The 16,008-nt window shown below is 39.4% G+C and overlaps 1 protein-coding gene across 3 annotated transcripts; it reads right to left on the bottom strand.

Annotated features, from left to right (window-relative positions):
• Positions 1-1,003: 1,003 nt before the first annotated feature.
• On the bottom strand, positions 1,004-14,325 carry LOC124379399 (putative F-box protein At1g47300). Of its 3 annotated transcripts, none has more exons than XM_046839731.1 (2): positions 14,117-14,325; positions 1,004-1,123 (listed from the first exon to the last, which is right to left on the bottom strand). In XM_046839731.1, the coding sequence occupies exons 1-2, from the start codon at positions 14,289-14,291 to the stop codon at positions 1,056-1,058; spliced, it is 243 nt and encodes an 80-aa protein (XP_046695687.1). In that variant the 5' UTR covers positions 14,292-14,325; the 3' UTR covers positions 1,004-1,055. The 3 variants fall into 3 exon arrangements, with proteins under 3 accessions (XP_046695687.1, XP_046695685.1, XP_046695686.1); XM_046839729.1 differs by lacking the exon at positions 1,004-1,123 and adding an exon at positions 11,640-11,916; XM_046839730.1 differs by lacking the exon at positions 1,004-1,123 and adding an exon at positions 13,145-13,613.
• Positions 14,326-16,008: the final 1,683 nt, after the last annotated feature.

Raw genomic sequence — 16,008 nt, 5'->3', positions numbered from 1 at the left:
GGATGGTTGGTTTTAGATGATTAGATTGATAGCTGGAAGATTTGGTAAATAGTTAGAAAGATATTGAAATAAATGGATGGAGAGATCAGTGGATCGATGGGAGATTTAATGGAACGTATAAACAGAATGGACCAAATATTTTTTTTCCTCTTCTTTTTTCTACCGATATTCCTGATGGCAGTCAACAAAAATGTAATGTGAATAAGGGTGTATGCTGATATTCTATAAAGTTTGCAAACACCTGGTCATATGTTCAGTACGTGCTTTTTGGGAATCGAATTCCACATTTACAATTTTCCATTAAAAATCCCTTCACTCTTCTGTGGAGATGTTCCACCAGTGAGCTTGTGGACTTGTGTTCATCAGCCACAAGAGTGTTAGTGAAGTCCGGTATTGAAGTAGGTGAGATGAGGAGTATTAATGAACGGATGAGAAACGAAAAACGGATTGTTGTGAACGATCCTTCAATGGGAATAACAGAAACATAAACCACGCCCCATTTATGATAATCAAAGGAAAAAAATGCCACGCCCTTAAAATAATACTCACAAGCACTAATTGAACATATCTTCAGCATAGACTCATTTTTTTTATTGACCTCCAAAAAATCCAAATGATAAATTAATGTTTTGAGAATGAATAATCATGGTATCCTGAAATAAATGTCAGTGTAATGATGAAAGCAATTCTGTTACAACTGACAAACAAACAAACAAAATCCATTAAAGAAAAAATCCAACATGATATGCAGGATCATCTGGTCAATCTAATATGTCCGAGACGGACCCTGATTCTGTCTTTACAAGAGTTTGAGTTTGAAAAACTTGTGGTTGTTCTCCACCCAGACTGTGTTTTGAGCAGAATAATTTGACACTGCGGTTTTACTCACGCTTTTACTCTGACACTCCAGCTTGTTACCTCTGTGATGCACACACTCCAGTTCACTGACATGATGTTGGGCTTTTGGGAGAGAAGTAAAAGAAACGCTCGCCTTAACGCCAGAGCCTGGGCCATGTCTGAGAAAGCTCTCTGGCTTCAGGATAAGTTCTTTCGCCTCAATTAGATTGATTCTTGCTCTCGCGGGGAATGTCGTTTGTTGTAGGTGGGGTTAAGAACCCTGGGCCTGTGGAGTGAGATGGTTTTTGAGACTCGAGTCAGCTTGACTTAAATGAGGGCGAATTAAAACTGCTCAATAGATCACACTCGATGTGTACAAGACTGTGTGGGGCATGATGGTGCTAATGCTAACTCTGATGTAGATCAGTTAAGGATTAAAAAACATCTCATGTTTTAGAAAAATTAGTTGAGGATAAAAAAAATCTCAAAACTCTGTTGGGAGAAATTATTGCACTTTTTTTATTATATAAAGAAAAAAACAAACAAAAATAAGCGCAAGTTAAAGTATTTCAGAAAAAGGTACAGTAGGTCTTCACCCGTAAGTTAATTCCACCACCTCTGTGCCAGAACAGAAGAGAGTCTTGATGTGGCCCTACCTCTTACCCCGAGATCCCCGAGAGATGGTGGGACCACTCGAGCAGTGCTAGAAGAGCTGAGAAAGCGTGGTGCAGAGCGAAAAGCAATCAGAGCTTTAAGGTCAGAGGGTGTAGGTCAATTTTTGGCTTTGTAGGCAGCAGTAGGGTGATGTGGGAGAACTTGAACACAAATCACTCAACTTCGTTTTGGATCATTTGCAGAGGACGAATTGTGCTCAGAGGTGGACCTGCCAGCAGAGTTGCAGTAGTCCAGTGTCGAAATTACAAGAGACTGAAGAAGCACCTAAGCAGCCTGAGTGGATGAAAATGGCCAAATCCTCGTGATGTTGTAGAGAAGAAACCGACAAGAGTGTGTGACATTAGCATCATGTGAGGAAAAGGACAGTTGTTTGTTCATTGTTACTCCGAGGTTTCAAACAGTGGCTGAAGGTGAGATCAAGAGATAGAGTGTTGAGATAAGATCCTGACCTGGAGATGATTCATCTGAGATGACCAGCGGTGTATAATTGTTATGTGTATTGGTGTATAATATCATGGATGGATGGATGGATGGATGGATGGATGGATGGATGGATGGACAGAACAAAACAGTATGTAGTGGTTTCTTTGAAGAACACATTCCTGTTTGAGATCAATAAACATTCTGTCCAGAAACCTGACCTACCATCCATCTCTCTATCCATCTATCTATCCATCTATCTATCCATCTATCTATCCAAACTAGGAGCTACAGGTGTTATACTTGCAGTTTTAAACAGTGTTTTGGTTCAATAATAATTTCTCAGTAAGATCAGTCCATCTATCATCCATCTACCACAGGACATGGTATTAGCAGCTTTTCTATAGTAGCACTTCCTGTTTCTGTTCTGTAGTGCTGTTATTGAAGAAAAAAAACCTCAGGGTGTTAAAGCCAAAGCGACAGATTGGGTGGCTCTGGTCCTTTCCAACTTGAAGTTAACCTCAGCCTCCCTCAGCAGGATGTGAACACATGCTTCCTGTCCTTTACGTGGCAAACGGAATCAGACATAAACACTTCAAACCTACAGATGCACACTCGACACCATGCGTGGTGAAAGCAACGGTGTCAGATAATTACTGTCACCGTGTTTCTCGTGGGCTGGAAGCGAATTTTCTGGGCCATGAATCATGAGCGAGAACCTGCAGTGCTTTCAATGAGCCTAATGGCCTTCTTAAAATCAGAGAGTTTAATGTTAAATATCACCTAATCAAGAATAGCCTCGGATCGCTTGTTTGTTAAGGGTCCTTCAGGAATTTACAGGAAGTCTTCAGTGACTCTTTAGAAGTGGCGGATTTGTGTAACAATTTTAGCATTAAAGCTCAGATTTTTAATAATACACTGTAGAGTGAAGCCTCCATCAAGATTGATTTAAAAAAAAAAAAACTGCAAAAATGGATGTGCATGAGAAAAGAAAACACCATCCTCAAACTATACATTCTGCTTCTCCGAGATTGGCAGCACACATTTGTATAAGATGGCTTTAAATTTTCCCTTGAACGAGGAGGCCCAGCATGACATGGGCTGGAGTGGAAGATCTCCTGCTATCAATCTCCACTCCTTTTGAACATGAATAACTGGTGTGTGCTGACTGCACCACAGACCTCTTCAACTCACCTACATGAGTATCAGGTTTTACTAGCGCTTTTGTACACCTTCTTTAAAAAGAGTGGAGGTTGTTATAAGGGCAAATAGAGACAAAATGTGGAATGAAATTAAAAAAAAAAAAAAAAAAAATTACAAATTATACTCAGGTATCCTTTTTTTTCCCATAAATATATTTTGTCTATAGAGTTCTTATGTAAAAAAAAGTATATATTATTATAATTTTTTTTTTATCTATTTATTTTTGTTTTGTTTTGTTAGTATTTTTATTGATTCATTTATTGATTGATTGATTGATTTATTTTATTTTATTTTTTTAATGGCCGGAAGGTCATGACATCAACAAAAATACATAATTTTGTTTGGCTTAATGCTGAATTATCAGATGAAATCTAGTGGAACATCTTGTCACAGAGTGGAGCTTATTATAAGAGCAAATATAGACTCAATGTGAAATGTGACATTAAAAAAGATTGATATACCAATCCTACGATCAAGTTTCCATAAATTTCTTTCGCATACAGGGTAGGAAAATGAACAATGTAACTATAAATGAATGATAAAGTACACCAAGTTCTAATAATCAGCATCAGATTGAAAACAGTAACTCAGTCACTGATTGTTTTCCTGTAAAATCAGTCCCCTGAAGGTTCTATCACTTTATTAGCAAATTGGAACACATAGAAGCCCATTTCCATCTTCTCGCTTAAACCCTGTTCGGGTCTGTTGTTGGTAATTAAAAGCTCGTGCTGTGAGATTCATTACACACACATCATTGTACATGTTTCTCATTAAACACACACAGATTTGACTTTGTGTTGAATTGGGCAGAGTGACAGTCTCTTGGCGGAGTCTTGAAGCCAAATCTCCAGAGTGGATTATGTCCTTTCTGGGTCGAACCCAAAGCAACATCCTCCAGAAAATCCTTTCTAATCCAATACTTCCTTATAAAAAACAATAATTTTATCATATCACATTATATTTATACACACAACTCATTAAAAGAGTCATTTAATGAGATTGATTCATTAAAATGAAGCAGTTCATAAGAGTCGTTTGTTCGGGCTAACTTAAAGAGATTTCTTGCCATTATTTACTGGTATTTTATTTCTTTTTTTGTCGTCACATTAAAGCACCGCTGCTGACTGTTGCCGGTGGAGGAAACTGATAACATTTACATTTTATACATTGGGATACCAGTGGTGGGGTGGCAGATGGGGTGGCAATGCTTTTTCTTAGGGTGGCAGTAGATCCACTCCTGAGCGGGTGGTAAATACATGACTTGTTTAATCAGATAATGAAAAAATTTCTGAAAAAAGACTTCTGATCACAATTATAAATTCTGTATTTAGTATTAAAGATAAGATGCGTCAGCATCAGATCTTAGCAACCACACCGTCACTGAATCGCGAGTCGAGCCACGGGATTCTTTTTTCTTATTTTTTTTCAGTTAAATAAATGACAAAGGAAGTCATGCGTCTTGTGAATCCGCAGCATCATCATAATGCACAGCTGCAGATCCGGGGGTAGAGGTGTGCACGTGTATGTGTGTGTGTGTGTGTGTGTGTGTGTGTGTGTGTAGGTGGAGAATAATTCCATGGTAATCACGGTGGTACAGGTGCTGCAGCGTCCAGACAAAACAAGGAGGCTGAGAAATGACTCTCACCATGAACTCTTTTCTCTGTTGCCATAAACATGTTTTATTTACATTTGCACCGTGGTGCTGCTGGGTTCTCAATTCTGATTGGTCAGCAGGTGCTCATATATCGTAAATCATTTTGTATTTACTTCTATACAGGAATTTTGTAAAATCTTTTATCAGCAATTGAGTCCATAAATGTAGATATGTTGAGTAGATGTTTTTTTATGAACAATTATGGAAGAAGTCCATAATAAGAGTGATATAAAATAAAAGGATATTTGTTGTGCCTAAATAGTATTAAATTGCTGAATCTAGTTTTAGGATTTTTTCACAAATATTATGAATTACACATTTTTAATCTCTATTAAAAGGGTGGTAAGCTCCACTCTTCCGGGAAGATGTTGCACTAGATTTTATGGAGATTTGTGGAGATCATGATGTAGGTAAGGTGAGGAGGCCTGGGGTGCAGTCATTAGTTCACAGTCGGCGTTCACATTCATCCCAAAGGTGTTCAATAGGGGGAGATCTTCCAGGTTTGTGTCTCCTAGTTTAAATGAAGAGAAAATGTAATGCCAGTGCATCCAAAGATGTCTGATACAAATTGTTTGATGTTTACTTCATGCTTATAAGACTATACTGTTAAGTCACAAGGAAATAACATTATATAGTGACATGTTAAGGAAAGATCTCTCTCTCTTTCTCTCTCTCTCTCTGATGCCAGATCAGACTTCCTGCTCTGGACCATATGGTGGGATATGGATGAAATTTCTGGCTCCTACACGAGTCCCACCAGCGTCCATCCTCTGACCTATTATCCCAAGCAGACTAGATTAGTAGATTAGGAACACAGCCACCACTTTCTTTCCTTCCATCTGACCTAGTGTGCCATGATCGGTGGTGACAAAATGTTCATATCGGACCCCGTCCAGTCATCTGGCTCCATTCAGCTGCCAGCTATTCAGCAATACTGCGACCGAACAGAAGTAATTGTAAGGGGAAAAAAAAAAAAAAAGCTACGTTTAGTCTGTGATATTCGCTCTCTCTCTCTCTCTCTCTCTCTCTCTCTCTCTCTCTTTCTTTCTTTCCTGTGATGTGTTCATCCCTAATCTCCTTACAATTAAGGCACAACAGGCTGATAATTGGTGTTTTGAAAGTCTGATGACAGGATTTCCATTTCTTTATGTATAAATAAACTCGCGCTTCAGATCGTGCGAACATCACAATTCTCTCTGAATAATAAATAAAAAACAGAAATTGATTTATTCGCTGTATTTGCATATGATGCATGAGCATTCTAAAAAGGGGAGAAGTAAAAAAAAAGAAAAATCAAAATAAATAAATGAATATACACATCAACACTGATACGGCAAATTACTTTCAAGACTCAGGTTCTGCATCTTGTAAGATTAGCTTTAAATTACCACTTAAGCTTTTTTTGATCAAATTACATATAGAACAGTAAAAAGCAAATAATGTGGCTGTCAAGTTTCCGAAACGTCTAGTCTTTTCACATTTCCAAGCAGGACATGTGCTTCGGCTCATCGTCTTGCATGGTGTTGAAGTATGGAAGAAGGTTCTCTTTCACTTTCTGGAATAAATCTCCAACCTTCTCAGCTCCAAAAAAAAAAAAAAAAGTATAAAGTATATATATATATATATATATATATATATATATATATATATATATATATATATATATATATATATATATATATATTTCCCAAACTATTAAACTTCCACCTTCATGTGTGAGTGTGGGGATGAGGAAGTCTGATCACATATTCTCTCCTGTTCTCCATCTCCATCACACAAGTTCTTCTGGTAGAGACTAATGTCCCATTTGGACTCCACAGCACTTTCTTCCACTCATTCACTGTCCAATTCCTGTGTCTTATTACGTTTTACTGAGTTTGTTGCATGAAAACAAAAGAAAAGAAAAAAAAAAAAAAATTGACAGGTACTATAGTCAAAAAGAAACAAAACACTATACAACAAACAAAACTAGAACTTTGGAAGGACAAACCTGAGGGCACCTGCCAAATCTCATCCTAACACAGCCTGCTTCAGCCTGCTTCACTTGGCCATCAGTGCACTTCCTTAATTACTCAATTTCACAACAGGTTATACATCGATTATCCAGGATCAGGCGTTCCACACTCTGAAGGTTCACATGAATGATTGCTGCAGGACCAGTCTTTTACACCATACAAATGTCTTACTGCAGATGAGTGTCTTCTAAGTGCTTTCTGTAGAAATCCCAGAGTTTTACGCCTTTGTTCACAAGGATCTTCAGCACCACGTGCTGTCCACTGCACACATTAACACTGATGTCATCTTGATGAATGGTCTCAGGACTCTGCACATCACTAATGATGTCTTTTGGTAATTGCTAGTTACAAAAACATCAAAACTGAAAGTCAAAAGAGATCGTCCATTCCAGTTCCTAATTCCAAACACCACATTAATAAAACGAGACACGATGGCTATATAACTTCTTTAACATTTCTATTGATCTGTTTTATTTGTGGATTACTAATAATGGTGAAATCAAAGTGTATTTAAAAGCACTCCCCGTTATATATGTTCGAGGATGCACACCAAAACATATGTAGGAGAACGTCCACCACTACAGAATTCATAATAACAATATCGGTTGCTTGAAGGACAGAAGATCGCCATGATTTCAGCACTTTCCTGCCAAATTGATATTTAAATGATCACAGATATAATTCACACTTTGCTGAATTTGCTGCAGATATTACTGCTTAATGATATAATTTTTTTTCCTGACTATGAGTTTGCATTTTATTTTTCAGGTGTAGCTGTTTTTCACACCACCTGGGCTCTGCGGATGTCTCCTCATCTTAAAAAGCCATTCTGTTCTCACCAAAGACAAGAAAAAAAAAATGCTTACTATCTGGAAAGTAAACGGCTGCAGTAGCCAGTCGGGTGCGCTGGAGTACGACAGATGGGCGACCCGAGCAGCTTCGATCCTGCAAGGTTAGCACTCGGAGAAACTTAGCGAGTTAGCGTATCGAGAGTCAACACATTCACGGCCTTCTGCAGCACACATCAGCGATTCTCTGCTCTGAAACAGTCACTTCATCTGTGAGGAGACTGGAGCGGCTTTAACACCTTTTACAAGATTATTAACAACATTTTATTAATTTGTTCATTTATTGTTTAAAAGAGGCAAATTTCTCAGATGTCTGTCTGTCAATCCATCTGTCTCTGTCTGTCAATCTATCCATCAGTCCATACACATGTTTATACATCCATCCATCCATCCATCCATCCATTTATCCATCCGCCTCTCCATCCGTCTCCATCCATCCTTCCACTGCTCAATCCATCCATCCACCTCTCCATCCATCCGTATCTCGTCCATCCATCTTTCCATCCATATTTCCGGCCATCCGCCTCTCAATCCACCTATATCTCCGTCCATCCGTCTCTTCATCCATCCATCTCTCTATCCAGCCGTCTCTCCATATCCATCCATCCATCCATCCATCCATCCATCCATCCATCCAGATATCTGCCAATCCTTTCACCTAAATCTATTCACATATGTAACCATCCATTCATCTATCTATCCACAAATCTGTCCATCCATCCATTCATAAACATACATGGGTGAAAAATGGAAAAGTGGTCTGCTATAGAGCTGCTATGACAACATCCAGGGTAAACAACTAGACTCCAAAATCAAATGGCACTTTATTATTATTATTATTATTATTACTACTTTATTTTATATTTATATATATATAGTTATTAAATTTGATGTATACGATAGGATGAAAGAAATCTCACAATGCGCACAAACGTCTTTGCAAGGTTGTAAAAATCTTAGTTTTTTCTGCAGTAAGGAATAAAGAGAGAGAGAGAGAGAGAGAGAGAGAGAGAGTGTGTGTGTGTGTGTGTGTGTGTGTGTGTGTGTGTGTGTGTGTGTGTGTGTGTGTGTGTGTGTGTGTGTGTGTGTGTGTGTGTGTGTATATGGAAAGAGATCTATGGCTGTGTGGATATGATGACTTTGGGATTTCAGCCTGGAGAGAACATGTTTAATCACATCTGTCTTCTGCTCAGGTGACTAGTGGGAGGCACAAAGGGGCGGAGATGATGGTGGTGGAGGTGGTGGTGAGGAGGTTACAAAAACCTCAAGGATAAAAATATAATGAATGCTATCCAGTATGATAGACTGAGATCAAAAATAATCCGTCTGATGATGTTTCTGCTGGAGTTTTATTCCCTTTTGTCCTTGAGTTCACCGGAAAAATCTGAATTAGAGATGTGAATGAAAAAAATGCTGAAGCTGCAGATAAACCTGAAAAATGGAACTGAAGATGAAGCTGAAGATGGAGACTGAGCTGAGAGTTGGAAATAGAACTGGAGACGGAGCTGAGAATTGGAGATGACACTGGCAATGATGATGAAGCTAAGAATTTGAAATAAACCTGGAGCTGGGACGAAGATGGAGCCGAGAGCTGGAGACAGAGAAGGAGCCGAGAGCTGGGGACAGAGAAGGAGCCGAGAGCTGGGGACAGAGAAGGAGCCGAGAGCTGGGGACAGAGAAGGAGCCGAGCTGGGGACAGAGAAGGAGCCAAGAGCTGGGGACAGAGAAGGAGCCGAGAGCTGGGGACGAAGAAGGAGCTGGAGAAGGAGCCGAGAGCTGGGGACGAAGAAGGAGCTGGAGAAGGAGCCGAGAGCTGGAAACAGAGAAGGAGCCGAGAGCTGGAGACAGAGAAGGAGCCGAGAGCTGGAGACAGAGAAGGAGCCGAGAGCTGGGGATGGAGAAGGAGCTGGAGAAGGAGCCGAGAGCTGGGGACGGCTCAGTATTGAGAAACTTTAGAGGTCATTCTGATTGAGGAAACTTGGATTCTCTTTTTCCTCTTTTCCTGATCAGGCGACCATTAAACACTCAAAGTTCCTTTTCATGTTTGGATCAAGAAACTAAAGAAAAAACTCCCAGTACTCGAATAATGATCCAAATATATTCACTCAGACTGTAATGAATTAAAGCAAAAACAAAAAGAGTGTATTTGTGCTTTGGCTCAGACTTTTTATTATTATTTATAAAAAAAACATGAGTGACTTGGTGTTAAATAATCAGAGGAAGAAGGAACATGAAGGAACATCTCCAAGCACCTTGTTTTTAAATAGACAGACAGAGCAAATGAGTGGAAAACATTGAGTTGTGTTTTAATTCGTGAAAAGTGTGTTTTTATTACAAATTGCACACAAAGCATCTAAATTCTGCTCGTGGAACATTGGATGGTAAATTGTATTGCAGATTTTATTTTATTGTAAATTCCATTTTAATTGTTTTATCCAATTTTATTATTTTATTTTGTTCTTTATTTCTTTGTTCCTCTTTTCCTGCACCTTTAACAATGTGTTGTTGTTTTTGGCCAAATAAAAAAAATGTATTGTCCTCGAAACTTCCAGGCCAAACCCATTACCGAAATGCGCAGTTATAACTGAATACTGAGGAACTTCGCTCACCTAAAAACCCCACCCGGGTAAATGAGCACGGGATCCTGACAACACTACTGATGAGTCAGTAGTAATAATGCTAATCGTATTCCAGCTCAAATGTGATTGTATTTTCTACCTTCTGTACGAATTCCATTAAAATCCTCTTTATTGATTTTTTTTCCTTTTACATTATTGATTTTTCAGCCATTATTCCTCAAAGTGACTCACAAATGAAGCAATGATTCAGTCCATAACTAAACCAGGCAGAATGAGGATCATTGCTGACCTCTAAAAGTCTAAAAGATCTGAACTTACTATATGGCAAAAGTTTTGGGACAGCTGACTTTTCCAGCCATATGTGGTTCTTCACCAAACCGTTAGCACAAAATTGAAGGTACACACTAGTGGCATCACATGTTGAACTAGGAGACATAAACCTGTTCCAGCATGACACTGCGCCTGCTCATGAAGTCAGCCTGAAGCAGATATGGAATGTATTGGAATGAAAGATCTCCTGCTATAGAGCTCTGAGCTCAGTACCAACACTTACATCACCACCTCACCTTCATCAGTACCTGACTTTACTAACACCCATGTGCCAAACGAATCTCACTAATCTCAACAAAATCTAGTAGAACATCTTCCCAGAGGAGTGGAGGATAGAAGAGAAAACCTCATGTGTCCTGGGGTGTTTTGTGAACATCCTCATTTGAGCTGCAGAACAGAATGTAATCAGCAGCCTTACTGTTCCAGATACAATGCTGAGATCAGGAGATCATAAACTGGTAGGCCACCAAGGAAGGAGAGAGAGAGAGAGAGAGAGAGAGAGAGAGAGAGCAGAAGAAAGAAAGGAAGGAAGAGAAAGAAAGACAGAAAGAAAGAAAAGGCAGGCCACCAAGGGCAGTTGAAGGAAGGAAAACAATTAAAGAGATGAAAAGAAAAGAAACTAGAACCAAAACACAATTTCCAGTTTGCAATTCAAATCCAAGTCACAAACACACTACAATTAAATTGAGGTAACTTTCCTTCTTAATCAAATGTTCCTCCTGTTTCCCTGACCAGTGCGAGAATAAAAATAAAATGTATGTGATAATTTTGCGAGTGCTAAAACTGAGACCTTTAAAACCTTTTCAAACAGCTGCTCATGTAACAATGGAACAGCTGAACACGCTTTGAGGAGATCACACACACACACACACACACACACACACACACACACACACACACACACACACAGATGGTTATTTGGTCTATGCAGGATGACTGTCCTTTCCACCTTCTGCTCTATAAATATCTCTGCTATTTTCAGCATTCAAACCCCTGACCAGAAGGTGATCACTTCATCCAAAAGTTATTGAGACAAAATGGTACATGTGAGTCACAATCACCATCACGTTCAGTTTTATTCAGTCATGATGTTCATTGGACTGTTTTTTGTTGTTTTTTTGGATCAGATGTCTTTGCCCTGATGAGGAGACGACTCGCTCTTTCCTGCTCATCTTGGTGCCACAGAAACCCGAATGGAGAGAAAGATGGAAAACAAACCGGCCATTCTCCGGCAGGTGGTCCATTCAGGAGAGCTGGAATAAATTCTCGGAATCGCTTGGCACTTTCAAGGATCATTTCAGAGCTGTGAAGTGGATGCCAAAGCGTTTTCCAGCGATCCCAAATCAAGGTTATTTCTGGGTAAAATAAAAGCGGGTACTCAGCAGTTACATCAACGAGGATAAATATGGAGATTACAAACACTCCTTTTGGTTCTCACTTATTTAACCAACAGGACAGAGGTGTGATGACCTTCTCAACAGGCTTGGGGGGTGGGGGAGGACCTGGCAACCTTGTGTAGTGTTTTAGTGGCCTTCTCAAGGTCAAATAAAATGTCAACAGAATACCAGTGGAAAAATCTAAAAATCTAATGACCAGTTCTGACCAGAGTATTTAACACAATTTGACTAAAGCTTTGTTTGGGGAGAGAGAGAGACTATGAGTAGACAGCCCAACAGAAAGAGAGACAAATGGATGGATAATGGAGGTACATAGATAAATAGACAGACACCTCAGATAGACAATGTAGGTAAGTAGATAAACAAATAGAAAGACACAAGTAGACAGACAGACAGACAAATAGACAAATAGATAATGGATGTAAGTAAATTAATATATATATATTATATATAGAGAGAGAGACAGACGGGCAGACAGATAGATAGATAGAAAGATAGACAGACAGACCGATAAGGTCTCAGGTTGCCAGTGAAAGTGAAGAGCGTCCCGATCATGTGATCCGTATTCTAAATCACTCAATTCATTGGAAGCACATGCTCCTAAAAGTAGGAACGATTATTAATGAATTGTGACTCGTTACTGCGTTTGTGAATGTAGCACAAGTGAAGTGTTTTAGACGGCTTATTGGACGTCTTGGTGGGTCTGACCCTCTTGGAGACCGTTGAATAAAGAACCTAAATTAAAGATTAGCACATTTATGGAATCGATGTCCAAGCTCGGGCTCCTTTTCTTGGCAGGAAAGGAGCCTGATGTGTTTCCTTTCATTCTTCCTGTTCATCCTATAATGGACTTCCTCCTCATCAAGAAGATGCTTCTATCATCAGATGCTGTTTTTTATTTCCTGCACCATTCTTTGTCAAACTTCCACTATTGTGTGATATTTGGTATGTACCAACCTGAAGCTCTTCACCTGTTGACATGTGATTGGTAGATCAGCATCTAAATATGAGAAAACGATCTCCGGTATATGATTGTGTGCAAAACCATTTGTACTACATTGCTCTTGAGGAAAAACAAAATGATGTAGGTGTTACAAGGACAGGTTATAAACAGCACACACACACACACACACACACACACACACACACACACACACCATCCTTTATGACATCATGAGCTCTCATTATTTATTACATTCTCCGTACAGCAACGTTTCCTTTTCAATCAGGAGAAAAACGTGAGTTTTTTAGGCGATAACTCACGACCCGGTGAAAAAGCACAGAGTGCACCTCTTTACTTCGGCCAAGGACTTCCAAAAAGTAAATCTCGCTACTTTTTACGACTCCGTGTCACCGAACGTACGGGTTGTTTTCTTTTCTTTTTTTTTGGTCACACAATCAGGCTTTGTCCTCAGCAGCACAATGCTGACTCGCAATGCAGAGGGATTAATCACCTTGTGCTCTGTCAGGCTGATGTACTGCTCTTAATTGGTGTTGGGCCTTGTGGGAACGCTCGACCCTGAGTGACGTCCCGCAAGGTCGTCCTGCCCGAGACGCCATGTTCACCCAATTGGCCCATACATCACAGACGACATGCTGGAAATGAATGAGAGCGCGAACCTGAGCGCACGCCACCGATATACCGCCGCTAACGCCTGCTAAAATACGCACATACACACGATCGTGCACACAAACACACACTCGCGGTCACGTGACACTGGTTTATTCAAAAGCGTATTAATTTATCCATTGATGATTATAATTTATTTTCATTTATTTGTATTAAAATTTGTGTTATTATTCATTTTTATTCATTTGTATTAATAATAATAATTATTATTTATTTATTTATTTACTTCTACAACCATATTACTGTTTTACATTTTTAAACAATTTAGTAGCAATTGATAAATTTTAAATACATTTTATACAGTACCAATGTGCAGCTTTGAATTTTCTGCATCAAGAATAATTTTGCATTTGTTGTTTGTTTGTTTGTTTGTTTGTTTGTCTGATCAGAAACATTTCTTTGTGTTCATATTTTACCATTTTTTACAAATTGTGGTCGTTTTAAAAAAAAAAAAAAAAAGAGAAGGCCTGTATACTTTGTATTAGAATGTGTGATTTTGTTTGTTTGTTTGTTTGTTTGTTTACTCACTTTCACCCACATTTCTTTGATACTTCTTCCTCCTCTTCTCCTCCTTTCCTCTCCTCTCCTCCTCTTCTCCTTCTCTCCTCCTCCTCCTCCTCTTCTCCTCCTCCTCCTCCTCCTCCTCTTCCTCTTCTCCTCCTCCTCTCCTCCTCCTCTCCTCCTGGATGTAAATGCAGATCATTTTGCTGAAAGTGGACGTGTAAAAAAACACATACATGAACAGCCGGAAACAGATGATGGAAGATGAAGGAATGAGGGATGTGAGAGGTGGAGATTTATACACTTCACGTGCTGATGAGCTGTGAATAGGAATCAGGTGCACAGAACAAACATGTGGTGTGTAAGTTGAGTGGGGTGCAGTGGCTGATGGGAAATGTAGTTTATGTTCAAGATCCTGACACTTCATCTTCTTTTTCTTCTTCTTCTTCTTCTTCTTTCTCTTCTTCTTCTTTTTTCTCTTCTTCTACTTAGTAAGCTTGTATATTTACATGTACATAATATACACCTGGTTTATAGTTGCTTTTTGCACATTATTATTATTATTATTATTATTATTATTATTATTATTATTATTATTATTATTATTATTATAACAGTGTATTTATTAGTTTGTTTGCCCTTTAATAACTTGCTTAAAGCTTAATTTTTGCTTATTTTTGCTTCTTACTGGCAATTTTTACACTCTCCTTTTTTTTTCTTCTTTCTCTTTCTCTTATTTATTTATTTGCTTCTTTATTTATTTACTTTTTGTTTGCTTGATTCTTTTGTTTACTTTATCCTCTTATAAGCAATTCTTACACATCATTAATGTTTCAGTAGTAGCAGTATGCTGTTTATTTATATTTTCTTTATTGTATCATTTGTTTGTTTGTTTATTTATCTAATATTTTTATTACTTGTGTATTTTAAATATTTTTATATATAGATTTTAATCTGATTGTTCAATTGATTGATTGAGTGAGTGAGTGAGTGAGTGAGTGAGTGGTGAGTGAGTGAGTGGTGATTGAGTGGTGGTGGTGAGTGAGTGAGTGATTGAGTGAGTGGTGAGTGGTGGTGGTGGTGGTGAGTGGTGATTGGTGGTGGTGATTGGTGGTGGTGATTGGTGGTGGTGGTGATTGGTGGTGGTGAGTGGTGATTGAGTGGTGGTGGTGATTGGTGATTGAGTGGTGAGTGAGTGGTGAGTGGTGAGTGATTGGTGGTGGTGGTGGTGAGTGATTGAGTGAGTGATTGAGTGAGTGGTGAGTGATTGAGGAGTGAGTGAGTGAGTGAGTGAGTGGTGGTGGTGATTGGTGGTGGTGGTGGTGATTGGTGAGTGGTGAGTGAGTGAGTGAGTGAGTGATTGGTGGTGAGTGAGTGATTGAGTGGTGGTGAGTGAGTGAGTGGTGAGTGATTGAGTGAGTGGTGGTGGTGGTGGTGGTGATTGAGTGGTGAGTGGTGAGTGGTGGTGGTGGTGAGTGAGTGAGTGAGTGAGTGATTGGTGAGTGAGTGAGTGGTGATTGAGTGAGTGGTGAGTGGTGAGTGAGTGAGTGATTGAGTGAGTGGTGAGTGATTGAGTGAGTGGTGGTGAGTGAGTGAGTGAGTGAGTGAGAGTGAGTGAGTGATTGGTGAGTGGTGGTGAGTGATTGAGTGAGTGAGTGGTGAGTGAGTGAGTGGTGGTGAGTGAGTGAGTGAGTGAGTGAGTGGTGGTGAGTGAGTGATTGAGTGAGTGAGTGAGTGAGTGATTGGTGGTGAGTGATTGAGTGAGTGGTGGTGATTGAGTGAGTGATTGAGTGAGTGGTGAGTGAGTGAGTGAGTGATTGAGTGAGTGATTGAGTGATTGAGTGAGTGATTGAGTGATTGGTGAGTGGTGAGTGAGTGGTGAGTGAGTGGTGAGTGAGTGGTGAGTGAGTGGTGAGTGA

Source organism: Silurus meridionalis, chromosome 25 (assembly GCF_014805685.1).
Source record: "Silurus meridionalis isolate SWU-2019-XX chromosome 25, ASM1480568v1, whole genome shotgun sequence".
Classification (NCBI taxonomy): Eukaryota; Metazoa; Chordata; class Actinopteri; order Siluriformes; family Siluridae; genus Silurus; species Silurus meridionalis.
Note: the sequence above shows the minus strand (reverse complement) of the source record. Positions and strands in the feature narration are given on the sequence as shown.